Genomic DNA, 27,990 nt, shown 5'->3' with positions numbered 1-27,990 from the left:
CCACAGATATCATTCCAGTCTTTTGGTAACTTAATGTTCAGTAATTTATTAGTAATTCGTAATTTTGGGCGGATCTGCCCATTAAAGGCTTAGTTAATGTAGATTGACACGCAATAATTAATTGGGTTTATACTCTTCTATTGACCTTACAACAGTTGTATTTTAAAATTGAGAATTAGGACTATCGAATCCCATTGAAGCGATATTTTTACTAGTTTGCTACAGTTCAGTAATTTTTGGACTCTACTGTCCAATGAAACTGGTGAATTATGGCTTCAATATTTGACAGCTAATTTGGCTAAGTTTAGACAGCTTAATCTCGGATTGTAATTTTCATCTCATTCATATTACGATGTTGAATAAAAATTGTCCGAATTTTCAATGCATTGCAATTATATTAATCTCGAATTAAAATTACTGTTAGATTTAGTAAGCTGAACTGTTCAAATAGCTTTCTGTTTTTGAGAGCAGCTTAAGCGATATACAGCTTTCATGCACTTATATCATAAACTTATTATTCGAAAAAATATACAAATTGGTTTGGACCATTTTCATCGTATTAACTCATGTAACGACACTTAGAGTCTGTTAACATATTTTTAATGACTCATTGAAGGATTTTCTCGTATCGGGCATCATCGAAGCTCCGGAGATATACTCTACAAATTCATTTTGATGTAGCTTTGAAGGGATCCGATAAAGGCAAAAACTCGCGGAAACATTTTTCGTAGACAGAGGGAGAATTGTCACTTTAAATTTTGTATACATTATGCAAACATCAATCGAGGCACTTCAAAAGTAATCTTTGGTACTTGTAAATCCACGCGATGGTATATAACATAGTCGTCATGCTAAATGGTTAATTTGCCGAGCCAATTAATTTTAACTCATGATATAAGACCCGAAAATTTTCTACCAGTTATAACCCATTAATTGGGAAATTAGTTTTTACAATTCAAAGAATTTCAATTGTATTGGGGCGCTGTCCTTTTTAAGATCTGTTCACACATGAACAGATCTTTAAAAAATCTGTTCATGATTTTTTGAAGTCAAATTGGAGTAATGATTTTGGTCACGCCGAAAATTTTTTCACTCGTATTTTAAAGTAGAGTGAGAAAACGGTGTTTGAACAAAAATTCGCTTTCTCGCTAGTGATTTTTTGTTCAGATGCGACAATTTCACTTTGATTTCTGTTTTTTTTCTTTTTTTCTTTATGGTTTTCCCAATCCATTCATAGTTCATTCTAGGCCTAGTTTTTTGTTAAAACCAAATGTCATTTTTTCGCTAGTGGTTTTTTGTTAACATGCTGCATTTTAACTTCGATTTTCTGTTTTCTTTTGAATTTTCTGATCTGATTTTTTTTTATAAATGGTTTTCTCAGTTCACTCATAGTCCCTACTAGGTCTAGTCTTCTGTTTAGTCAATGAAAATTCTTTGAATTGTACGTCAGGACTTGTCCTGCTATGTCTTTTATTTATTAGCAAAATAAATCTGAAGCAGTGAAATAATTAATTATCGTGTAATTTTCGAGGGACAGGCCATGCCTATAGGTCGTTATGGGACTAGTGCGTCATGGGACTTGATATGGAAGTATCAAAACCTAACATCAGATGTATTTAACAAAACAAATACTCTTTTGTATTAACTGAAATAACGATTTAGTTGTAATTAAATGCATCTTATATATTTCGGCTCTTTTTGAATCACTTGAATCAGGTTAGTTTGTAACGTCGGCTCTTTTAAACGTCAGCTCTTTTTGAGTGAACCGTTTGTTACACCCTCCCCAGCTTGCCGCCAGTTTTTCTATTTTGCTATTCAGCTGAGACATTAGAAGAGACGATTCAAAGAGACGACGAACGTCGAATTTTTAAAGCGTCGGCTATTTTACACGTAATCTGCTAGACATCGTTTTGCTTTTTAGCTGAGCACTTTCTTCATTTTTTGATAGAGCAGTCTTCAGAAACATGACAATCATTGTCTTGTATAAGAAGTATTATTTCAAAATTTTTCATGGTTATTGTAATTTTGCACTAACTTCAAATTGATAATCATGCTTACTGCTTAGAAACGCGGCATTTCTTTACAGCTTTTTTCAAATATTGTAATAAATTTGCATTGGAACATTGAAAGTGATTGTTTTTCTTAAATGAATGGAAAAATTGATTCTATCAGGGTCTAATCGTGATTAATTGCTCACAAACGAAGTTTGTAGCAATTATATTAGTCCTATCGGTCTTTTTTTTTCAATTGGTGAAGGAAAACTGCAGCATATTTTTTGATTTGGTAGAATAGTTGATGAAAAATTGTATAAATTTCAGAGCGTCAAATAATGGATAAGATTTAGTAAGCAGGAAAGACTCTTTTATAGCCCAATATTTTTAAATCAATATTATTTAAGCAGTGTGCATCTTAAATTCAGAGTGTCATTGTGTCAATGTGATAATTTTTTTGCACTGATGTACGAAATAATATACTCTGTATTCTGGCGTGCACTCCTGATTGCACAGGGAGTCCAAGAAGTACGCTACTCTGTCAAGAATCGGGCCAGTTTTGGATCCCTATGAGGTAGAGATTCAAGAACTGTTGTACCTTGGCAGATGAGAGGCAAAACTTTTCACTGAACAGATATGTTTTTCTCTGCCTAGAGCTTTCTAGAGCCCAGAGCTTGTCAGGTCTCATATGAGTCAAATCGTCAAATTTGAGTCAGTGAGATCTTATGAAGTTTTTTTTGCCCTAGGGTTGCGTTTGAGTGCTAAGATGTAAAAAAAAGTAAGCTAATTGTGTCTTTCGATCTTTTCTAATTGTTTCAAACTTCACTCAGCTTAGATAAACCAAGACTCGGTTTTTGCTCCAAAAAGCAATTCAATTTTCATGAGTGCTTAAAATACTATTCAATATGGATATTCACAAGGAGGCTCAGTAATGTGCGTTGGCGCATAAGTTCCGACCACGCATATCCACAAGTTTGGCTTAATTGCCTCTAACTCAAATCACGTATTAAAGTAAATAATGCCCTGTAGTGGGCCAATGAGACTTGTCATTATTAAGACTACGAGACAAGGCGAACAAAATAAGCAAATAACAGCAACAAGCATTTACATCCAAAACTCAATGTCTAATTTTTTGAAGAAAAAAAACTAAATAATAAAGTAAAAAAAATAAAACCTCAAGTTTCAAAAATAAAACCTAATATAAACAAACGAGCTTGTTTTTCTCTAGAAAAAACAGGGGACCAGTCGTTGATGATACTCGGTAACAAGCAGAAAAAGAGAACAAAAGGGACAAAGTTAAAAAAACCGTTTTTGTCTTGAAAACAAATAATTCAATGAAATCCATTAGATATCATTTCAAATTTTTAAATAGGTTTATTTTCAGTCAAAGCCGTTAATCTAATCAGTAAAAATTAAGATATAGCCAACGGCGTCTTCTTTGAAACTCAATAGTGAGATTTGTGACTCCTGAATAATGAGACTGGGCAACATGTTTTTAAAAAAGAACAAAAATGGAGAAGTTAAAAAAATTCTTAATAATTTTTTAAACTTAAGAAACTAATATTTTAAAAGGCATCAAAGAATTAGATATACACTGAAATCACTAAATAGGGTTTTTTCTCAGAAAAGCCATGGGAATCTGCTATTACTCAGAATATATCATACATCCACAAAAGGAACGATGTATAGACAAAAGTAAAAAAAAACTAATTTATTTGGCAAAAAAAACTTGTATTGAAGGCGTAAAACAGTAAGGATTGCATTAAAAACCATAGATTTGGTTAATTGTGCTTTTTATTAACGCCAATAATTCGATAAGCAATTTGTAGTTAAGGAGACTAGATAACATGTAGATAAAAGACAGCAAGTTCAAATTTAAAAAATACATCTTTATCTTCTAAATCATTTGATTCCAAAATCATGGAAAATTTTAGCTATCAAGTGAAATCAGAAAATAATTCTTACAGTGGAAGCCGCTATAAACGGCCATTATGCTGTGTTTCTCATTCGACTACACAAAGAAGTACAAGCAAAGATGAAAATCATTAAACAATTTGTTCTTTTGCAAAAAACCGGTATCGAGGCCGTTAAAACAATAAGCGATGCACCAAAAAATGCCATATCTTCAATTTTGCCTTTCTTCATCGCGGATGTTTTTAATAACAGCCTGTGGTCACCGAAAATAGGTAACAAGTAGACAAAAAACTGCGAAATGTGAATTTAAAAAAACTATACTTTTTTCAAAACTACACTTTTGAATTGAAAACTTTCGATTTCAAAGTCATGGAAAATTTAGCAATTAACCATAATCAGTAAAAAGTTTCCTTTATCCATCCATAGGAAGACGCTAAGACCTGCAATTATCTAGAGTTTGTCAAACGGCGACAAAAAGAACGACAAATAACGACCAAAAACCAAAAAAATTCATTAAATTCTTCCAGAAGAGTCGAAGCAGTTAAAACAATAATCTGTTCGCTGAAAAACTGATATGTTCAAATGTGATGTGATATCCTTTAAAACTGCCAGAATATAGCACCTGAACTGTCAATAATGTGAGATAAGCGTAAAAAATCCTGAATGACGGGAAAATGTCCAAAAATTTGTTTCAAAGCAGAAAAACGATTACTTAAAACATAAAATCGCCATTAGTATTAATTTTTAGTCCAATAGGAACTAACCTTAAGCTAGAATTTGACGAAAAAAAGAAGAAATTCGCAAATTTCAATAAACCCTTGTTCATTTTAAAAATATGGATTTTTTCAAGTCAAAACGACCGTAAGCTTTCGACTAAAAAGCGAAATATGTGTCCATGAAACTCTCTGAAAACGAAACCAATTGGACCTGTCATTACGTTCTGATAATAATTTACATAATTAACGTAAAAATTGGGGAAATGCGAACATCTTTTAAAAAAATCCATCGACTGATTACAATCAGTTTTTCTTGCACTTCAAGAAGCAACGAATAGACCAAAACTGGCTTGGCTATTCCCGTTCGTCTATTGGGAACACTTACTTGCTAATTATTATGGGTATAGATTATTTTGCAAAAAGTCAATATATCAAACATAAATGATGCATTTTGCTTAATAAGAGATAAATTAGCGAATAACCGGCAAACGTTTAATTCAAGTACACTCTCAAAGGATCCACAATTAAAACTAGCCTGTTTCTGAGTCACCACAATCTGTCAGCAAAATTTAGCGGAAATAAATCTGTAAATTTAAGCAAATTGGACTACAGAAGCCTATATTGAACCATTTTTGATGGCAAAAAGGCTGAGTTTTGACAAATTTAGAAAAACTTAGCCAAAAATTTGAGCCAAACGATTGACAAAATCTCTTGTTTTTAGCGGTAAAATGAACACTATCTTTAACAATTTTATCGTATTTTTTGTTTGAAAATTGACAAAAAAATTGCCTAAAAATACAGAAAATGTGAACAGAAACAACGAAAATCAGTCAAATGTTCACAAAACTTTAAACCTCGATAAGTGTTTGGAAAAAACGAAATTCAGGGGACTTTTTAGTTATATTTTTTACTAATTTCAGTGACATTTTTATTAACAATTTCGTCGAAGTTTAGCAGAATTGACAAAAATTTTTGTCAAAAATAGTGAAAATGTGAACAAAACAACGGATTTCGGTCCACTATTCTCAAATTTTTAAACCAATTTAACTGTCTTTAAAAAACGAAAATCAAAAAAAAATTAATTTCACATTTTACGCTAGACAGGCTTTCTAATGATACCACTCACAACCCTCTACGATGAATATATCAATCGGCGGAAATTGTCTGAACAAAAAAAAACCCGTTTGAGTCAATAGTTCCTCCCCCACTTAGGTGGGTCGGAACGGAATTGGTCCAACAGTAAGTATTAAAACGAAGTAAGTGAACATTGATGGCGTTTTTAATTCTTCTGGGGCCACCTCATTTAGACTTGGGCCGAGGTTCGTAAAAATAACGGGAAAAATACGCAGTGTAAAAAGAAAGGTCAGCGTCATTTTCTTCAAAAATTTCATTTAATCGGTTTTTGCTTACTTAGGATAAAAATTAATTATCACTAAGTACTCAATAATAATTAGTTTTGCATAGTCTCAGAGATATTTAGTTCTGATTTAGTAATTTTTTGGTTTAGTGATGGCCTGGCTATCTCAATCATCCCGCAGCGGTTGCAAATGCGTTCGGTTGTGAAAAACGACTGAAAATTTTAGCTTTGACAGCATTTACATGTGCCTATTATACTAAATTTTGACATTGAATCCTTTGTGTTCAGTGAGTAAGGCTATAATTTTGTGGGCTGAATTTGTGCCCCCTCTTTCCTCCGATTACCGCAAATCTCCCTTCTTGTGTACTACTTTAAGTACAATGGTAAAATGCTTTAATCATAAATATCTAACGGTTACAGAACTCCTGTTTTGAAATTTTTTGAGCTTGAGCTGAAGAGTTAGTAACTGGAAATATTATGATTTAGAACGTAACCTATTAGAAAAATCTCAGCGAGAAAAAAAACAGATTTGATATTTGATAATCATTAATTGCAGTTTCGGGCTTTCAAATTTTTATTTTCTTTCCCTTGGAATTTATGCTGAAGATCGGCAAAGTTTGTATTTATGTGTTAAATTGGAGCTTTTCCATGAAAAGGCACGCTTGGTGCTCCATTTGAGTGAACAAGACTAAATTGAGTAATATTTTGAATCGTGTTTTTTTTTGAAAAAAGCAATAGAAGGATTGTTATTTTATAGTCATAAAACTCCAATTGTCAAAATCAAAACATTCTATCAACAATTGAAAACGAATCCTGATTACCTTGGTATCATACATTTTTAAGTTTATTTGGCCATGGTGTTGTCAAGAGTCTTATATTGCCAAGGGAGCAGTATGACCAGTAGCCCCATAATTGTTCCAACATCACTTGCTATGGGGGATTTATATTATAGCCTTTCTTTTTTTCTCCTGCGAAAATTGAAAACTTTTGTGCGCTTTTTTGAAAGATGCGAATGGTACCAATTGAAAGCACCTTAAATATACATTTTTAATCCAAAAAGAAAAATGTTAAACATGTGCCCTCTATCTCATACACAAGCAAACGCCCACATACACACACCAGCATTGTAACCAACTACAATACTGCGAAAATTTTTCTTAAAAAAATTATATTTGGGCCTTACTTATGTTCTCTCAGCGTTGACCTGGGTCCCGTTCGTTTGTCAGTGTTTTGGGATATTAATTTTTTCCAGGTATCTGTATTGATGACTTAAACAAAAAAGATTCAGTGAAATTTGCAATTTTCCGGTTTTCAGAACTTTCCAGGTTTTTTTGTAGTTTTTTTTAGAATTTTATGCTTAATAAGCCATCAAAATGCTTTTCATTTTGACTGTGTCATGGGAAATATAGCAGTGCAACAGTGCTTTTTGAAAATATCAATAATTAAGAGCGAATTTCAAGTCATTTTTGACAGTTTTGTCCATATTGACGCGGGTTTTGTGTGATGTCCACCGCCCTTTGTGTTGGGCTTTAAGTTCTTTATTTAGTGATTTTTGTGAACACAGATGTTTCTGAAGATACTGTATTGAAAAATGTAAACGAAATTTGAGTGAAATTGGCCATTTTTTAGAACAGCTATTTTGACAGCTTTTGCATTCTGTCTTTGTTTTGACCAGAATGTAATAAATGCTAGTCTAAATTAACATTTGGTGTTTTCTGACGTGAAAACACAAGCATTTTGTGTTTAGTTAATTGTGCTAATCTCGCGCAACTTCTGTAATTTTTTTTGAATCTTTCACTTTCTGACCTGAAAAGGTCGAAAAGTGGATGGTATAGTACATTATTGCTTTCATTTGAGTTCGCTGAATTGTGTGGCTGATCCAAATCTTACTGTTGACGATGAATTGACAGAAATTTTTTTGTTTAAAGCTATTTTTGTATTTAAAGCTCTTTTTATTTTATTCTCAACTTCATCGTTAAATTTTTTTTGATATAATTTTGCTTTTACACACCAACGGAATTGTTTGTTGCTGCAAACTTGTATCTATTCCATGAGATTTTTTTTCGGGTCATCATTTTCTAATGCCTTAGCAATAGTTTGCTTTAGAATCCTGAGAACGCTTTTATCTTGTCTTAATTCAACATTTATTTGAAAACTTTATCATTGATTAATAGCCGCTCTCATCTTCTCAGCAGGCCATTATAGCGCTCCTTTTTTTACAATACTTGAATTGATTGTATTGGGGCTCTGTGTTTTTTGTAAGATGTTTTCACGCATATTTTATGACTCTGATCTTTCAAAACGGGATAAACAGCTAAGGCCCAGCGGAGAGGCCGAATGTTGGCTTCAGTAGTCCTTTTAGTGCTTAGAGTGATGCAGCTGCCTGGACGATTCAATTGTTCACTTTTTGTCATTTTTCGAGTTTTTCTTTAATCAGCCTTGAATTTGTCAATGGTGATAAAGGTTTTTTGCAGAATATAGTTACTCTTTATGACCGTTCTTTGAGCTATATAATTTGGTACTGCAAACATAAACAGGCAAATGTGTACTAATTTTGGCAAGTTTTTAAAATTTTTTGTCGTTTTTTTATTTTTCGCCCCAGTGGCCCGAGAACCTCCTCTAGGGTTTGATAGTATGCTACTGCATAGTCGATTTGGGCAATGGAATTGTTTTAAATTTTCTGCAAGTTTTATCTTTTTCTTTGTTTATCGATCTTTATGAGCGAGTGAAACTTTTTTAGACTTGAGTTTGAGTTACTAGATAGTATCTCAAGATAATGAAATGGTTCTAAAGGTTTTAATATCACGAATTTTTGGTAAGATATCGTTAAAATTTGCATTTTTTTAAATTTTTAAATTTCTTTGTCCTTTTCTGAGTTGTTTACGATGTTTATGGGCCAATGAAAATTTTCACATCTTGTGAATGTGATGAGCAAATTGACAGATTCCTGAGTCAAAATTTGGTTTTCAAAATTTGGTTTTGAACTTTTTATTTTTTCGAAATTTGGAAAGTAGTAGTAGTAGGATAAGACTTCAATTACCTTCTGAGGGTATAAACAAGGATGATGATACAAATGATATAACAAAGATAAAAAATGATATAAATTATGTAACAGCTAGAAAAAACATTAATTGAACAGAAAATCATGGTATACAGAAACTACATCTACACCTAAGGTACCACGTGCAAGATAAATCAAAATCATATTTATCATTTCTCATTGCCTTTAGTAGATTTTGAGTTGCGGTATTGGATTTGCAAGTATCCCTGAAAAAAATGATGCTGACATTAAGAAAATCCGCGGCGTCATAATACGTTCAACTCTGAAGAAAAACGATTTTTCTGTACATCTTTTCTTAGCTCGTGTGAGTGCCAGACGTTCACGATCAAGAGTTCGTAGGTTTAAGACCTTTGAGTCCAACTTGAAAAATTTGTCAAAAGATATGCAATTCTCGTTGTTTAAGATTGCCGTAAAAACGTATGTCACGCTCGATGAGTTGATAGCATATTGGCAGAGAGTTGGATAATTTTAGCAGGGAGGAGTAGTCATTGTAACCAAAGCACCAACGCAGGCCTTGGATATTGAGCTGTTCTATTTTCCGTAGATCAGAAATTTCAGGAAACCAAGCAGGGTATCCATATAGTAGAACCGACAAAACACATGCCTTGAATAAATTGAATTTAACTCCAGATGGGAGATTGAACGGAACACTGTGCTTCAAGTAATTAAACGATCGACGTGCTTTTACTATTTTTGTTTGAATATGAAGACTCCATTTCAACGTTTTGGATACCTCAATTCCCAGATCCGTAATATTATCAAGCAAAGGAATCTCGACATCACCAAGAAGTTTATTATCCAATGCACTTCTACTAATATGTAAATAACCGCTTTTAGCTGAATTAAAAGACAAATAGTTACAATAAGCCTATAACCGCAACGAGCATAGATCATTTTGAGCACTATTCAAGCAGAAGTCGACATGTCAGAGCAATTTCGTGTCGTCAGCGTAGCAGAAAACTTTTGATACTTCGGGTACGTCAATCATATCGTCAATGAGAATTAAAAAGAAAAGCAGTCCCAACACGCTTCCCTGAGGAACACCACTGGTAACTGGGAGGCTCTCTGATAAAAAACTATCTAATTTAACACATTGACGTCTGGAAGATAAATAAGAATTAATAAGTTTCGCAAAATCTTCGTCAAAACAAAATGAATAATCTTCGAAAGCAGCGTGGAGTGGTCCACAGAATCAAAAGCTTTGCTGAAATCTAAATAAACAACAACTTGTTCAACGTTTCCGTCAAAATTCAGATATAAGTCATGCAGAAATGTGATCAATTGCGTAACTGTAGATTGTTTTGCACGAAATCCATGTTGTGTAGGATTCAGCCGATCTTTAATCTTTGGATAAATGAACAGAAATAGAATTTTCTCTAGAACTAAAGATAACCTCGGGAGTATTGAAATAGGCTGATAATTTTCAACGTCCGCTCGAGGTCCTTTTTTGTGAATAGGGGTTACATATGCACATTTCCAATTCTCGGGCCAAAATTGTGAATGAATAATATATGTGAAAACAAGATGGACGAATGGTGCTAATGTATGTGCCGCTTTACTTAGAATAGTCGGCGGTATACCATCAAAAGCAGGAGTCGAGCTACTAGGGCCCTTGAAAGATAATTTTGAATTTTGTCAAGGCTGAACTGAACATCAGATAACTTGATCTCATTGGCGCACACAAAGTCAGTTAATCGTATTTCAGTTTTCGGTTGAAAAACTGATTGAAAAATTTGTTGAACAGATTTGCTTTCACTGGGCCTTCAAAAGACACCTCGTTTTGTAGAAAATTTGTTTAGGGAAGAAACTTCTACCATTTAAACTTTTCAACATAGCAAACGTTTCATTTGTATTAAACTTCTGCACACTGTTCAACAACACCTGCTTGTCCATGTCAATAAGAATCATTAGCTCCTTTTCGAGGCATTCAACTGTATTTTTCTGATGTTTTCGAGCTGTATTTAGTTTATTTAAACAATGCATTGTCTGCGACGAATAATAGAATGGAGCTTCGAAGCGCTTTTTCCGTTTTCTGTTAAGACTTTGATTGAGAGCACAAAATACTTTACGATAGAACGTTGATAGAAAATCAGGATTCAAGTCGTGGCATTCCTGAGCGAAAGATTGTGAGAGTGTTAGATGCGAAGAAAAGTCAGCCTCGTTAAAAGAGCTGATCGTATAAGCGTGCCCACTTTCATATTGGTAATCTAGGTCAACATTTGTTAAAAGAATGGGATAATGATCTGAGCACAATCGCTCTACAATATTGTAGTCCCAATTGTCGGGATGGGAGCAAGAGATTAGATCCAAAATATTTCCAAGCTTATGAGTAGGCAAATCAATAATTTGTGTGAGCAATAAATCGTTGCAAAAAAATTTTAACAATTTTTTCTCGTCAGAATGAGGCGACGAGATCGACTCCCAACGTACTTTGGGAAAGTTAAAATCACCAAGTAGAATCCACTGGACAGCTTTGCGTTGATCACAGCTTAGGCTTGCCTGCACATCGGCAAAAATACTTCGAAATTTGTCTTCTGTAACACCAGATTTGACATAAGACAGCGCTCCTCGAGGAGGTAAATATGCAAGTATAATGCAGAGAGTAAGAATCTTGTTACTTAAGACAAGAACACAAAATTGCTCACACTTTGAATAATAAATTAAGCTAATAGTACACAAGAAAGCGTTACTCGTTGCTACTAGGAGTCCACCAGGATGACCGGCCGCTCGATCTGATCGCAGAACGACCGTATAAGGGTGACCTGCGAAAACTCCATTATCACTGACCGAATCATCAAGCCATGTTTCTGTCAGACAGACAACAGTGGGTGAAACTAAGCTTAAGAGCTGGCAAAAGTTTAGTCTTCTCTCAATCGATAGAATGCTCTGAACGTTAAGAAGAAGGATCGAAATTTGAGAGGAGCGTTTTGTCTGTAGTCAGTTCTGTTGTTGTACACGACCACGACGATTTTTGTATATGTTCGCAGGATTTTGACTTTCAAGTTGACGTTTCTGCAATCGCAAATTGTACTGCTGCACTCTCTGAGCTTTAGTTAAGTCTGGTGACACATATACACAATCGAAATTCTCACAGTCCCTCAATGCTACTGACTTACGCAGAAACTGATTTCGTTTAATTATTTCTTTTAACTTGAGAAACAATAACTGATTTCCTGTATCACGTTGTGGTTTTCCAATCCAGTTTTTATTGAACATCAGATAACACAAGAAATACATCAATTTGATTTGCAATTTTTTCAACAATATCGTAGCCAGCACAATTCTCAGATGGCTTTGTGCTTTTTACGATTAAATTTAATCTTTTTGCATCTTTACGTGATTGCTCTTGTTGAATTTCAGCAAACAATGTTGCTCGAGTCTGCTGCTCATTTTTCAAGGAATTCGTAACCGCTTCAGAGTACGATTTTGAATGTTTCAACTGATTAGAAGCACAACAAAAACCGCTAGTGAAAGGTTGAGAGCAGTCAAAATTAGCGGGCACCAAAACTTTTGTATGTACAGGACAGTTCGTAGTCGTTCATGCTATTAATTTTTCAACTAAATCATCGCTGGTTGAACCGATATTGTTACGTGTTCGCGGAGGCATAGATTTAATCGCGAAGATTTAATAAACAGCCTATGGAACCAATACTGGCACCGGCGGCTTAAGTAGATAAAAAGACTGGTAGTGTCTATGTAACCAATACTGGCACCGACGACGCAGAAAAGATACAGAAACAAAAAGTGCCCGTCAAGCTAGGAACGACGGGTGGAATATAATCCTGTGGAACCAATGCTGGCACCGGCGGATATGTTTTGTTCAAGTCCCTAGCTCAATTCGATCTGAAAATACACAGTTTGTAAATTTGACCAGAGTCTATTTAATAAGTTTATCACAACAATTAGGCTAAACTTCAAAAAGTGACCTTTTTATTAAGTTTATCACAACAATTAGGCTATTTTCACAACAATCAGTCTACTTTCTTTAAATTTTGCGATTTTCAGGTTTTTGAAGTATTTGTCATATTTCTCAAATTTTTCTATATTTAGTGGCCAATACTTCGCTTTCAAGGCTTGTGCTTGGGTTAAGGAGAATTTTAAATGGGTTATATTTGGACTTCAGTGTAAAAGTTTCAAGAGTTTTACCAATGATTATTTTGTTTAGGTTGTTTGATTATTTTAGTTTCTCAACTTTTGAGATTGTGTCTTTTTGGCTGACCGGCATTGTTCAATTGATGTGCCGGTGAGGCCCAGTAGTTCTAAGTTATTCATTCAACTCGTGGATTGTTTTTCAGGACTCTCGTGCTGTGTTTTTTACTTCGTCGAATTAAAATTTGCTTCGCTTTACCTCATTTTTCCGCTTTTTCAACATTTTGCGTGAAATTTTTCCGACTTCTTCAGGCTAGTTTCATTCTTTGCTCCTTCTGATCAAAGTGCTTTTAATCAGCATTTGCTCAGCAGAGCAATTAAAAATGAAGGGATTCATTAAAAAATGAAATCAATAATAAAAACGGGATAAACCCTTAAAGCTCAATTTAGATTCCGGCTACTTGAATTTTGTTACAGTTACCATCCCTAATGTTTATTGGTATTGATACTAGCCACTGTATCCTTTTATTAAGTATGTCTAATTACAAAATGAAATTCAAAATAGCTCGCACTTTCGAATTTTTTTTACATCAACCACTTGTTTCCATTCGTTCAATCCCAATTGGGGTTATGTGAATCAATGGCGGCTTTTTCCCTGCAATCTTCCGGGTGTGTTCAAAAGATGGACTTTTCGTTTAAAAATTGATTTTGCGACGGTGACTTTGAATATATTTTACTCACCCTCTAGTTCTTTGTGCATTGAAATTGTTTGCCTGAACTAAAGGTGAAGATACAAGCTTTTGAAGTTTTGACACCGAAATCGTGCCAAATTTGTTAAAATTAGTGTTTTATTTGCCAATTTGGTTCTCGCTCTAGGTTGATAGACATTGATCTGCTACATGTGCAGTGAAAATACTCGTTCATTCTAAGTTCTAGATTTCTGTGCAGTGCTATTGTCCATTCTAACAACATAAATCGCATGTTTTGTTTTGAAAATTTTTTGCTTTTAATACCTTCGCACGGAGTGGTACTCAAACTTGAAATGTTTTTTGTGTGTTTTTCTATTTGTTCAAACTAGTCCGTAATTTTCAATACCCGCTTGCATTAATGCCTCGACTTCTAACGGCAACAAATTTGTGATGACTACAATTCAAATCATGCAGGCCTTCAAAGTTTTTGACTAAGTATTGGAAATAACCAAAGTATATCTGGAATTTCAATAACAAAACCGCTCTGCACGAGTGATATTGACTCTTATTGTATCTTATCTGATTTGCTTTTGTTTTCGCCGACAAAGCTTAATTAACACGATGAGTTATTTTATGTTGTATCAAGTTTATGAAGTATTTAGAAAAATTGATGCATTGTTAATGGAAAAGTAATGGTTTTATAATACAATGAAGTCTTTCAACTTTTCAAAGTTTTTCCGCATTAATCTAAGCTGCAGAAGATCAATGCTTGTATTAGTGCTAAGTTTCTTTATCGAGAAAACGTTGTTTCATAGTCTCCTTGTGGAGTGATTCACATAATGTATTAGGGCTCTGCTTAAAAAGTCCTGTGTAGTTGCAAACCCCTTAAATACTAGAGTGGAAAAATAGGTAATCGGAGTATAAGGGAGTTGATGAAAGTATTTTCGAAATTGAATTTACCAAAACCCCATTGATTATTTAACCTTGTAAGTTCTTTGGTTTACTAATTTTGTCGAACTAATTTTTTTAATGCAGAAACTCAATTAGTCTATTGTTTTTGAACACAAACACACTGCTGGGCAATGGCGATGAAGGATGTGAAATTTATTTCATTTGAAATGTTTTGTATTATTGCTATTGTGACTGGAATGGAAACTTCCTATGCAGAGAGACATTTTGTAACCTTGATTATGGTTAATTGTAGAAGCCAAAGTTACGAATAGCGGGACGGGAATTCGGTTGGTTCCAAATTCACCGCATTCATTGCTGAGATTACCTCTGGCTGTTATTTAGCGCATTCATTAGTCGCAAGGACGAGTCGAACGCGCCTTCGTGCTATTTTAAGTATTTTGTCGACTTCAAATCAGACTTTTCGTACATTGCATCAAGACACTTTTTGATGAAAATTATAGAGGCATCTTATGACTGAAGTTTTGACAAGATCTCAAATTCCTTGTTCGGTGTGTAAACTTGACGACTAGATATCTCGTAAAAGAAAGCGCACATAGGTGTTTTTAAGCTAACAAGCAATTTTGTGCGTAATTGACTTAATAAAAGGCTCTCAAAACCGGTCATAAATCACATTCGAATTACTTTTGTACAAATACTCCTGTTTTAGATATAGTTAATTGAACATGGCTTTTGAAGAAGTAATTTTAAAGCGATTTTAAGGACCAATCATTGCTCCATTTAATGATCTTGAATGTCAAAAAATTAGAGAAAGTTTGTCCGCATATTGCTTGAAAAATTGCTGGCCTTTGATAATAAAAAGTCCTTCTGAAACCGCAACAAAAAGCTACTCAGCATGTATTTGACTAATTTAAGATAAATTATTACTATATTAGTAAATATTTTGATAAAAATGCCTGAGGGTACTTGTAACTACTCATGATATGAGATCATAACTCATAATGGTAACTCATTTACACGAGAAATTTGGAGGTGATTAGGTGTAGTGTGAAATCACTCATTTTTGTGAAGACAACTGCTACTGGACCAATTTAAACGAGAACACGTTCACAAGGTCAGATTATTCTAGAATACGATATAAAACAAGACTTATCAATTATTTTACCACTTTAATAATATAGCTCACCAACGGTGCTTCAGTTGTGTAGAAAATCGATGCTTTAAAAATGTTCTGTAAAGCCGATTATTTTAACGAGAGAGAAACAAGATTCGCTGAACAAAAATATCGGATGTTTGAAACAAATAATATTTGAGATTTTATGATCCAGAAAGGCTTGTTTGAAGTTTGGCTTCAACTATTGTAGAAAGTTTGTTATGTTGTGTTTATTATTTTCTTTTTACTCTCTTGCAGTTAGAAGTCTGACTACTGTAACTTAATTCACGACGAAGTGCACACCAATAATTAATGTTTATTTTGTAAAGAACATATCTATTACTTTTGTTTTACCGGTACGTTGATTCGCTCATCAAATTCTCTTTTCAAAATCCTGAAAATTTGCGGATACTCCCAAATCCACGAAATATCCAAAATTTAAACTGTGATTTCTTGATCTGGTTTTACACTTCGCTTGTCAAAATGTATCAAGCAATTCCCCATTTGTCGAATTTAGACCCTAACTACGACTACTACTTGTACACCCCAAGGCGACAAACCCGCAGAGCCCCAGTCATGGACCCGGCTCTCAACGAGCTTCGAGACCAACTGGAAGAGAACAACCGACTGTTGCGGTCACTGAACGAGAGAAGTGCCCAAAATTCAGGAGTGAACACACCCGAGGGCAGCCACAGGTCGGGGTTGAACAGCAGTCGAGGGGGAGGGCATCGAGATAGAGGTCAGGTCGTCAGAGTTCCCAGGCTGGCTGTACACGATGTCTCATCACCCGAAATTATGAAGTTAGTATGATATTCGGACTATGCGCTCTGATGACTTTTATTGAATAATGAGGTGGGATGAACAACTATTCTTTACTCAGAACCATCATAGTTATTAAATAATTACATATACATACTTTTTTTTAAAAAAAGAGCACGAATTCCAAAGTAATGAAATGCCATGACAGAGAGAGAGAGAGACTGTAATAAGTTAAAGACCTGTTCCATTTTCATCTCTTAAAAGATAAAAATAACTCCAAGATAACTCCATAGGCCACATTCTCACTTGTCTGGAATTTCTTTTGGTTGCGTACAATTAATTTTTCTTAAATTTGCAAACTTTTGCCCGTCAGAGGGGCTCTTTGATTCCAGGATTTCGCTGCTTTAGCAAAAAAAAGCAGCTACTAAGATAGCTGGTTTCAAACTTGAAACTTAATCGCAGTTTGTTTGTGCGATTGTTTTGCTGGTATTAAAGTAGATATGCTCAGGGATCGATAAACTTGCAGTCTTTTGAAAATATTTTCAACAAGGAGGCTCGGTAATGTGCGTTTGCACATTAAGTTCCGACCCCGCTCATCTACATGTTTCACTTAATTGTCTACCAAATGAGGAAGAAATAAAAAAAAATTAACATAGCATATCGTTCAACAAGCTACTAAAAGAATAAAACAATCTACTCCAGAGGGCCTATGGGACCTGTGGCTACCATAATATGACTACCAGAAAAGACGGCAATAAAAATCAAATAGTTACAAATATTAATTACGACCAAAACTCCGTGTCCATTTTTTGAAAACAACTAATAACCAAATCACAATGGCATCAGTAAAATTTATACTGAGAAGATTAACCGGTACTTTTTGGAACAAAATATGGGACTTTTCCTCAATGCGACTTGGCAACAAGTGGACTAGAAATGAGCAAAAGCGGCAATAGTTTATTAAAACATTGCTTTTTTTTAAAAAAAGAATTAAATTCGAACTGATTAGACACATTACGCAACAAGTGAAATCATTGAGAGAGTCTTTTGTACCTCAATAGAGAGCGACTGAGGCCTTTCATTATCCAGGATGTGTCATACGACTACAAGAAGAACGACCAATACAGGCAAAAACGAAAAATGTGCACGAAAACGATGTCCTCCCAATCAATTAAATATTAAGCTGATCACTAAAAACGATAAAAATCTTCCTTTGCATTTTTTCAGTTGTTAACATTTATAAGTCAAATGACGCCCATTATTGTGATATTGTGAAAAGAAAACAAAAACCTACAAAAAAGGGGCAAATTTGCAAAAATCACGAAAATTGGTTTTTATAGAAAATGTTTGTCCCAAGAAGAAAGACCATTTGAGGAAAATTAAACCGTTATGAAGAGCAAATTGTATTTCAAAAGATAAATGATGTCAATTGTATATAGAGATGCTTAGCTACAATTTAACAGAAATAAAATTGGCTGATCTCAAAAATCTATCTTTTTTATCAAAAACAAATTTTTTTTAAAAATTCATAGCCAACAAAAGCTTTCGACTAAAAGAGTAGACAGTTTGTCTTGCAACTACTCCACAAAAACTGAAGAGTATCTAAACTTCACAAAATTCTTCTGAAACAAATTTTCTAAGCCCTGCAAACATCATTTAAAAAGTTTAAACAACAAAAATTATTGTTTGATTCAACAATACATTAAAAAGAGCTCTGAATAATGAGGCTAATTTACGAAAATAATACAACATTGTAAAATACGAAAAAAAAACGCAAATCAGAACAAAAAGGGTTAAGTTGAAGAATACTATTACTTTTTTAGAAATTTAATTCGAGAGTCAAAAACAGCCATTAGTTATTTACCGATATCAGTTATTTAAGTTCACTTATTTATCTATAGTTGGGCACTGAGACCTTTAGTTACACAATATTTGGCATATGACAACAAAAATTAACAAAGGGCAAAAATAAAAAAAACTCTACCAATCTCTGCAAGAGAACGGTGTCGCAGCCCTTCAAACCAAATGTTATGGAAGCAAAAATTATGTTCAGTTTCAAATGTTGTAAAGTTTTTTCAGTTAGGTTGTTGAATAATGTGACAATTTACAAAAGAAACAAAAAAAGCAAAAATGGGCAATTATGCAAAAAAATCAGAAAATTATTGTATGAAAACTTGTAGTACCAAAAGCACGAAAACCCTCTGTTCAAACAATCGGTCAAAAAATTAGTTTTTGTTCTATAAGGAGGAAAGGTTGACCTGTACTTACTGAGAATAAGCAAAATGTTGAATAAAATGATAAAAAAAATTGACTAAGTTCAAAAAATTACAGAAATTTCCTTAAAACAAATACATTCAATAACATAAGAGACAGTAGGTAACAACCGAATGATTAGAAAAGGTTCACTTGCACCTCATGAGGAAAAATTCAGATCTTTAACTGGTTAAACTTAAAAATCAGACTGCCGAAAGAATAACAATTGAAGGCAAAAGACAAGAATTCAGTTGAAGTTTACTAAAACTCTTCCTCAAAGCCATAAAAACCCGTTGGTTCTCTGAAAACAAACTGTATTTCCATTCGGCCTCAAATTTACATAAATTGGAGCTGTCATTAACGGAGCTGTGAATAAAATTTTCTTCATTATTTAACATTGAAAAAACAAAAGCAATATATTTTGAAAAAAGGCAGCATCAAAATAAAAACCAAAAAGTCTCTGATTCTAAGAGTCCATGATTTTATCGAACCTCTTCCTAATTTTGTCGCGCGCCCAGCAAACCGACCAAGTGTTTCAAGTGTTTGAGAATTAGACCAATTGTTGAGTTGAATTCTTCAATTATTGAAAAAAAATGATGCATTTTGTATAATTATTGAGTTAAATCTGCAAAAGACGGCAAAGTTTTAATTCGAGAAGACTTTCATACGGCGCCTAATTGCAACTAGCGCCCTTTTGGAGATTAAGGAGTTTGTGTTAAGGTTTCTAGGTCACTAAGTCTGGCAAACTTTAACAAAGTGGACCAAAAAGCATATTTTGTGCCAATTTTGTGCCAATTTTGATGTAAAAAGTTTGAATTTTGAAAATTTTATCTAAAATTTTAGCCAAAAAAACTTCAATCAAACAATTCAGCAACGCTCTTCTATCTCTGACGGTAACAGCAACACTCTGCCGTTTAAAATTTTAACTTATTTTGAATTATATTAGCGAAATTGTGCCAAATTTTAGCAAAAATTACTGAAAATGTGAACAAAAACAGTCGAATGTTCACAAAACTTTAAACCTCGATAACACCTTGTAAAACAAGAAAATCGAAAAAATCTTTTTAATTCCGTATTCTACGCTGGACGGGCTTTTTAATAATACCACTCACAATTCTCTACGATGAATATATCGGTCGACCAAAATTGACTGAACAAAAAAACCAGTTGAGTATATAGTTCCTCCCTCCCCACTAAAGTGGGGGTCGGAACAAATAGGTGTTTCTTTTACTCTCCAGAGATGTTTAATGAGGAGTATTTAGTATTGTAACTTTCAATAATGAGATGATTCGGATTTTCTGATTGAAGCAGGATTTGATAGCCGAACTCGGCCTTTTCTTTATCGAAAGTAGGAAAGATCGATTGCTGGTACTCATTAAATGGCATTCTAATTTAAATGACTAATTAGTGCAGAAGTGCGCACACTGGCCATTTTCCCAATCTGTACCTTCCGCCTTCTGATTGTCAAGGTTTTAATCGAGAAACTTTTCCAAATATTTGACTGAAGACATTCTGTTTTCTTCTTGTTTAAACTCTCATCAAAATGATTTGCTACACTTTTTTAGTAAAATTTGCAACGGATTTTTATTTGCAACCAAAAAATTTGGTTGTCCCGAGGCAACTAATGATGCAGTAACATGGTGCAATGGGTCGAATTGTTGATTAATGTGACAAATCAGTTGAGTAATATTTACGCAGAAAACTACTATAGAAAACTCCTAGTCATGAAGAAATCGCCTCAACTTGAGGTCTTCTGTGTATCACATTGGATGTTGTTACTCAATGCTTTTTTAGTTCGCTGTTGTATGAAAGCTTGTATCGTTTCTACCATTTTTTTGTCTACGTTTTGTAAACTTGTCATATAAAATATGTTTAATCGAATCCAAGGCTTTTGAGAGTTGTAGAATAGCAGTTGATTTATGGTCATTTTTGTTAATTATACATTGCAAAGTTTCGAAAATTATAATAAAGTATCTTGTAGAATAGGAATATCGAAAATAGAAAATGTTTTTCCAAAAAGTTTTTATTGGGATGAGAAATAGTTTTTCAAGCATATTGGTGCGCAAGAAAGAAAATTGATCGGCAATTGCCAGGACTATTTACTTAACTCTTATTGTATGCAGGAGTGTAGTCTTAGTCTTTTATCAAATTGAATTAATCTCGTTGCAATAGTTGTTCTAACGATCTAAATGGCAAATTTCATTTTGATAAAATATTGAAAAAGCGAATAAGATATATATTTGTCATATGAGGGCCTCTGCTCTTAATTGACTGTTGTTTAATAGTTATTTAATTGCTCTTAAACGAAATTTTTAGCGATTATATTAGTCCTGTCGGTCTTTTTTATGCGTTTTTTTGCTTGACCGATTTTTCGTCTGACCCATTTGACTTTTAGTCCTCAAAAACGGGATAAAAAGGTAGGGCCCAACGCGCATTAAGTGCTCTTAGAGCCTTTTAGCTCAATAGTCTCCAAGTATGCGATTCACAGAAACTGTTTCGGAGACTTATACTTATGGTGTGAAGGGCGGTTCTTAGAGGTTGCCCCCCCCCCCCCCCACAACCTCACCCCACACACACACATCAGCCCCCCTCACTTCACCCCCAATCCCCACCCCTTCTCATCGTTCAGGCTTTAAGTGGCCCCACGCAGCCATAGACCCCCCCCCCCCCCCGAGTGCACCCCCGCCCCACCGCTGCGCTCTCCTCACTCCATCTCAATTAAGCTAAAGCTAGCCTCACTAAACCGTGACTAGCTACTGACGTACCCAACCGCTCGCCGGTCGTTTGAGAGCAATTCACCCGACGTTAGTCGTTTATGTTTGTAATTTGTAGCCATCAAAAAGGTTTTTGTGCTGTTTCAATCCTTTGTAGAATCTGAAAAGATTTACATTTTTTTGTGGATTTGTTCAATAGCTGCTAATCCCCGGCAAAGGCTCTTGTTGATCTTCCTGTGCTTTGTTTATTTTGCCGTTTTTTTCCAACTATACTGACCGTCAAAAGTAAGTTAGCACCCCTTATTTTACGAAGGAAAAGTTCAACTTTTGGTACAATATCACTCCATCTTGCAATCAAATTTCGAAGACAATTTATACTCCATTGATTCTCTACTCTAATCATCCCACCTACTTATGACATTCAGATAAAACGCAAGTACACTTACCAGAAATCCCAATGTAAGTTTGTTGAAATCCATCCAAGTTTCACAGTAAAAATGAAAGAGAGGACTATTGTAGGGGGTCAATTGTGTAAAAATCGCTTTTAACATGTGATCTCAAGTTGCAGTAATATTGCCTCAAAAATTGAATTTTTGTTTTTGAAAATAGAGGGGTGCTAGCATACTTTTGCCGTTCAGTATATTTGATGACGCTTCAAAACTCACAACTGAAAGTTTTTAATGTTGCTCAGTGATTTCTATGGCTCAGTAGCTTAATTTATCTACGTAACGGCATTCTCTGTTCTTTTTGTGCAAGAAATGAATGATGTGATTAAAGTTTGTGACTTGCCTCACTCATCAATTGACTTCGTCTTATGCGAATTGTTCTTAGAGTGCACCTGATTAATTGCTCTCAAACGAAGTTTGAAATTATTTCAGTCCTGCTGGTCTTTTTGGTTTTGATGCTGCAATCTTTCGTAGTACCGCTTTTTTCCCCCGACCGTTTTTTGTCCCGCCAACGAAATGTGTTATCTTTGTCCTGAAAAACGGGAGATATTGTTAAAAAGAGCGATGCCTGGTAGATCGACATGATAATTCAAAAGTTTCTGGAAGTACTAGTCGCGCGATTGTTTGATCTCGAACAAAGGTGTTAATCATTTTAGTTCTGAGGGTTTGTGTGCGCTATCTGCCAGAGTTTTTGTTTGATTTTTTTTCGCCCCATAACCATTTGAGTTTCTATTGTTTACTATTGCTCTCGTTCTAAAATTTAATCAGAATTTAAGGCGGCGCCTCTTGGAGACTTATTGTGAAATCAACCGAGCTCATTCATTGGCTTTATTTTGTCATTTTTAATCACTATTAACATCATTCGAAGACCCTTCCTGAGCTATTCTCCTACCCCGGGCTGAAGCAGGATATTGGCCCTCAACCCATCCCGAAGCAAGTTGCCGTTATCGATTCCCTCAATGGTGATTGAAGGAGGAGACATCCTATTTTAACATGCGTTGAGAATCGTTTCAAAGAATTACTGTTGGTTTTTAGCACAGTTTTGTTAGCGTTGATTTCCAATTGTTGCTTGTTAGCGTTGTGACGTTCAATCGTTGCCGTGCCAAAGTTATTACTTCCCAAACAATTTTGCACATAGGTAGCGTGTATCTGAAAAAAATCTAATCAGATGGTGTTATTCTCTAACTGAAGGCTACTTTAGATTAGTTCATCACAAATCATTTCATGGTAACATTTGAGAGTCGTGTAGACTATAGAATAAAGGCATCCATGTCTAAGGAATCCATATATTCTTTTCAGCTTATTGTTTTTGCAGAATGGTGCTTAAGATTGTCTGCAGGGTATTTTGCTCAATTTTAAGAATGAGAATTTTGCACTCGATCAATTCAATTTTCATTTAGCCGCGAAGTTGTCTGTCTAGTTTTTCACGCTTCTATGCAATATTGCAGTCATTGTTTGTTCATGTCAAAGAAGGAACTGGAGCGGAAAAGGTAGAGGGGGTTTGAGGTGTGAAGTTTTGTTCACGCCATTTATCGGCTTTGAGCGAAAAATGCTGCTTGGACAAATTTGGTAACAAAATATTGAATCTTGTATGCGATGTTCATATCTCGGCTTTTTTTCAGTAACTTAACAAATAATTTTGGCAGAAATTTTTTTATAAGTGGTCTGAGAGGAATGTGATGTTTAGAACAAGGGTTGAAAGAATTTGTTCAGGCCAATTCAGTCTCTCAAACAGAATCAGACAATCAGCTCCATGTTACTCCTCAACTCATAATGTTAGGCAGAGAATTTCCGTGTTCAATTTCGGAAACAAATTAAGAGCCTCTACATTTTTTATTATAGTTTTGCAGTTCACCTTTAAGTTTCTTTGGCTTGTCTTGTGAGATTATTTTGCCGTGTGTTATTGTTGCTTCAGAAATTTCAATTTTTATCGCTTAACAAGAAGTCTAAGCTTTGGGAATAATTGTGATATTTTCTGCCCCCCTCCAGCGTTTTCGACCGCGCTTTCAGATTGTGTTCTGTTATATGGCACGGTACTATGTCGAAAAGAGAACTTGTGGCTGGTGGGGGGGGGGGGGGTTAGGGGGGTATTTGTCCAATTTAATCGTTTGAAATTGTTTGTTGCTGCGACAAATATTACGTTCAAAATTTCCCTCAAGAAACGTATCTCTGATTGTTTCAGTTCCGTGTTCAACGGACATGCAATGGAACCCCTCCTCATGCAAAGTCATCGAGATATGAGGAAGAAATACGAGGAACTGGAGGACAAGTACCGCAAATTAGAGGACAAAGTGGTCACTCAGAAACAACAAATCAAATCCATGCAGCATCAGAAGCAGGAGGAGGCCGAACAAGTTGAGAAACAGAACCAGCTCAAATCTGTCCGAAAACAGCTGGAGAAAATTAAACATGACATCAAATTAAGGGAAAAGTTACAGGCTTCTCTACCCAAAGTGTCCTCACACTACGCGACTACTTACCCGGCGTATCATTCCAAATATCAGCCCGTTTTGACCTCAAGTGACCCCTATTACTACTCACAGAAAGACTTGATGTTACACCAAGAAGTTGATCTCCTTCACAAAGAGCTCAATGCTTTGGATGCCATGAAGTACCATCTTCATTACTGAACAGATTTGGCTGCATGGGGGGGGGGCAAATCTGAATGATGAAAGCTTTCATATACTCTTGAATAAAACTCAGTTGATTAAAATTTGTAAATTAGGTATTATAAACAGTTTATACTTCCTTATTTAGTTATGTTTTGAAAAATTTGAAAGAAACCATTAGATTTCTGTCTTTTAATCGGATTCATTTAGAGAAATTTGACGAGGTAGCGCAAAATGAGACCCGGAATGATGAAATTGAAATTGGTACATCACTTGCTATTCATCGAATTTCGCAAAACTTGCGTGTTACAAACTTGGTTAAATATGTCAAAATTTACCATGCGGCGTGATTGGTTGAACAGAGCCTTGAACAGTTAATTTGTCAACATACCCTGCCAAAAGTTGGCATTCATGATTAATAATGTTTTTCATCATGCAACTCGTATTCCTTGCCCATGAAATACTGTGTGGCCTTTTCTCAATCTAAAACAACAAGGAGGCTCATCAACAATTTTGGCATAATTGTCTATCAAATGAGGAACAGATAGAAAAACACAAAAATTCAAGTGTTTTAAAAAAACTGGTGTATGTACGAAAAGATAGCCTCCAAAGATGTTTTACAGTGGAGTAAAAAATGATGCATTAGATTGTTGAGATATGTCGATATTAAGAAAGCGAACGAAAACGAACGGCAAAATTAAACAACAACAACCAACATTAATTACATCAAAAAATTTTTGTCCGATTTAAAAAACAAATCTTAATAAAGTCAAAATAGCGTCAGATAGAACTGAAAATAAGCAAAATAACTTGTAATTCACCAGAAAAAAATGATTATTCACCAGTTCATAATAAGGCTTGGTAACAAAGAACGACGCTCATAGCAAGGCTTGGTAACGACGGGAATTAAGAACTCTCGGTATTCAATTTTTTATGCAGTTACAAAAAGAACAACAAATAGACAACAAATAAAAAATCAAAACTTGCCAGAAAATGCTTTGGAAGCCATAAAGCCATAATTTGGCCCCCCAAAAACGTTCGATTGCACCTTCGTCGAACAGCGCTAATGTATTATGTGACCGTTCAACTATAAATCTAAGTAACAATTAGACAAAAAAGAAAAATGCAAAATTAAGTAATACTTGTTTTTTTCGAAAAAAATTAATTTCCAAAGACATAAAAGCCATTAATTACAAAATGAAAAAAATGAATAGGTTCGTTTATTCCTCCAAAGGAAGCCCTTGAGACCTGCAATTATCCAGAACATGTCTCACGTTTACAAAAAGAACGTCAAATATGACAAAAATTAAAAAGTAATTTATTTTGTGAAAAACCAGTGTCGAAGCCAGTAAAGTCATAACGAATTCTTTAAAAACATTAGATTTTGTGACGCCAATCCCTTTTGACACCTTCATTGACAAAAATAATGTCATCTTTAACCTTTATTTAACGAGACCAGGTAACAAACAGACCAGGTAACAAATAAAAGGAACAAAATTGCGAAGTGTTTTTTTTTTTCATTTTGAAAAACAGTTGTTTTCAACGTCATAAAAGCCACCATTTATCTTCTAATATCAGAACATCGACTCATCAACTCTTCCATGAAAAAGCAATCCAAGCGGGTCATTGTACAGGAAAATAAATACGACTAAAAATACAAAGTAAAAACGACAGTTAAAGACAAAGTTAAAAAATGCAATTAAATTCTTCGAGAAAGTATTTTCGAAGCGGTAAAGAACCACAATCTATATCTTTAAAGATTTAAATATTCTCAATTATGCGTTAAATGTGACATATGAACTACCAATAACATGATAATTTGACAAAACTAGAAAACATAAAAAATAGGAAGAAACCTAAAAATTAAAAAAAAAAATTGTGAAATCTAGTAATATCAAAGCCAGAAAACCATAACTTAAGGCATAAAACCACAATTAATACTAATTCTGAATTTAGCAGAAAGAAGAATCAATCTTTCATTGCTGACACTAAGCTACAAAATGACCAAATTAAGAGAGAAAAGGAGGCAAATTTCAATAAGCCAATTTTTATTTAAAAATCAAATATTTTAAAAGTCAGAACGACCATAAGCTTTCAAGCAATCAACCAGATAAATTAATTTTGAGCTAATTAGGAAGCCAATAGGACCTATCACTAGTCAGCTTTGATTTGAAATGTTCGGTTATTTGATTAATGTGAAAAAGATCGAATTTTTTATATAAAAAACCGACTGATGACAATCCGATTATTAGATTGTAACGCTCCAAGATTGGTACAAAACTAGTCCTGCTAATGATGATTTGATGATTGTTCCTTGGGAATTTTTTATTTTTCGAATGTCATTGATATAGATATTTTGTTAGTTAAAAAAATTTAAAAAAAATGCTGCAATTTTGATTATCAACGAATAAAGTTAGCAAAAAACGGCAAAGTTTTAATTACAGAGCACTCTCAACGGAAATTGAAGTAGAATTAGCCCCTTTTTCATTCTATAAAGATTGTTAGGGGTGTTTGCGTGTGCACTTTCTTCAAATTTAATCAGAGTGGACGAAAGAAACTTTTTTGTTTTTGATGAAAAAGTCTGAATTTTGTGAAATATTTGGCCGGAATTCGTGACAAAAAAATTCAATGGAAATAGCCGACAATATATTTTGGTCTTTAAACTTAAAATCAACAACATTATTTTGAAAAATTTTAATAAATTTTATCTTTTTAATTCCATATTCTACGCATGACAAGCTTTCTAATGATACAAGTCTCAACTCTCTACGATGAATATATCGATCGGCCAAAATTGACTGAACAAAAAAGCCCATTTGAGTATATAGTTCCTCCCCCCCCTCAAGAGGGATCGGAACAATTATTTTGCGAAACTATTAGCCAACGGCATTAATTTTTGGTCTTTGTTTTAACTTAGCTGTTGCCCGATTGTGGTCAATTAAATATTGGTCTTAAAAATGCCGAAACTGATGCTTGCGGAAGTCCCTAAGAGTTTTTGATGCTTGAAAATGATAGTCTTGCAAGCAATGATAGCAACGTGAGTTTTTGAAGCTTTAAAAGCTGATGATGCGTTCTATTTTTGTTGTTCCGCACTTAATTTGTGGTTGAAGCTCTTTGAAAAGCACCTCATATTTCATTTTAAAAGAAATTTTCACTTGTATAGAAGATTTACAGACTTGAATTAACATTTGATGCTGTTTCTAGGCCTTCTTGAATTTTTTTTGATGGACTTTTTTTATCGGTTTCATTTCTGTTACAATGAAAAGTTTTATCTGAGCTGGTATTTGTAAAAAATTTAATGTTTGCCAAAATATTGAAGAAACGGGTTTC

At 34.3% G+C, this 27,990-nt stretch overlaps 1 protein-coding gene across 3 annotated transcripts in view; it reads left to right on the top strand.

The window, feature by feature from the left end:
- The window catches only part of LOC142337008 (uncharacterized), a 36,582-nt gene extending 11,732 nt beyond the window's left edge, over positions 1–24,850 (top strand). Inside the window, exons 1-3 of one of the 3 annotated variants that reach the window (XM_075386022.1) lie at positions 15,889–16,235; positions 16,397–16,679; positions 24,234–24,850. In XM_075386022.1, the coding sequence (XP_075242137.1) occupies positions 16,456–16,679; positions 24,234–24,681 (672 nt within the window). In that variant the 5' untranslated portion in view covers positions 15,889–16,235; positions 16,397–16,455 and the 3' untranslated portion in view covers positions 24,682–24,850. Of the gene's footprint in view, positions 1–15,887; positions 16,680–24,233 lie in introns of those variants that run through there. The other 2 variants (XM_075386021.1, XM_075386020.1) reach the window with 2 other exon arrangements.
- Positions 24,851–27,990: the final 3,140 nt, after the last annotated feature.

Source organism: Convolutriloba macropyga, chromosome 3 (genome assembly GCF_964194025.1).
Source record: "Convolutriloba macropyga chromosome 3, txConMacr16.3, whole genome shotgun sequence".
Classification (NCBI taxonomy): Eukaryota; Metazoa; Xenacoelomorpha; order Acoela; family Convolutidae; genus Convolutriloba; species Convolutriloba macropyga.
This window is presented reverse-complemented; position numbering and strand designations above follow the sequence as displayed.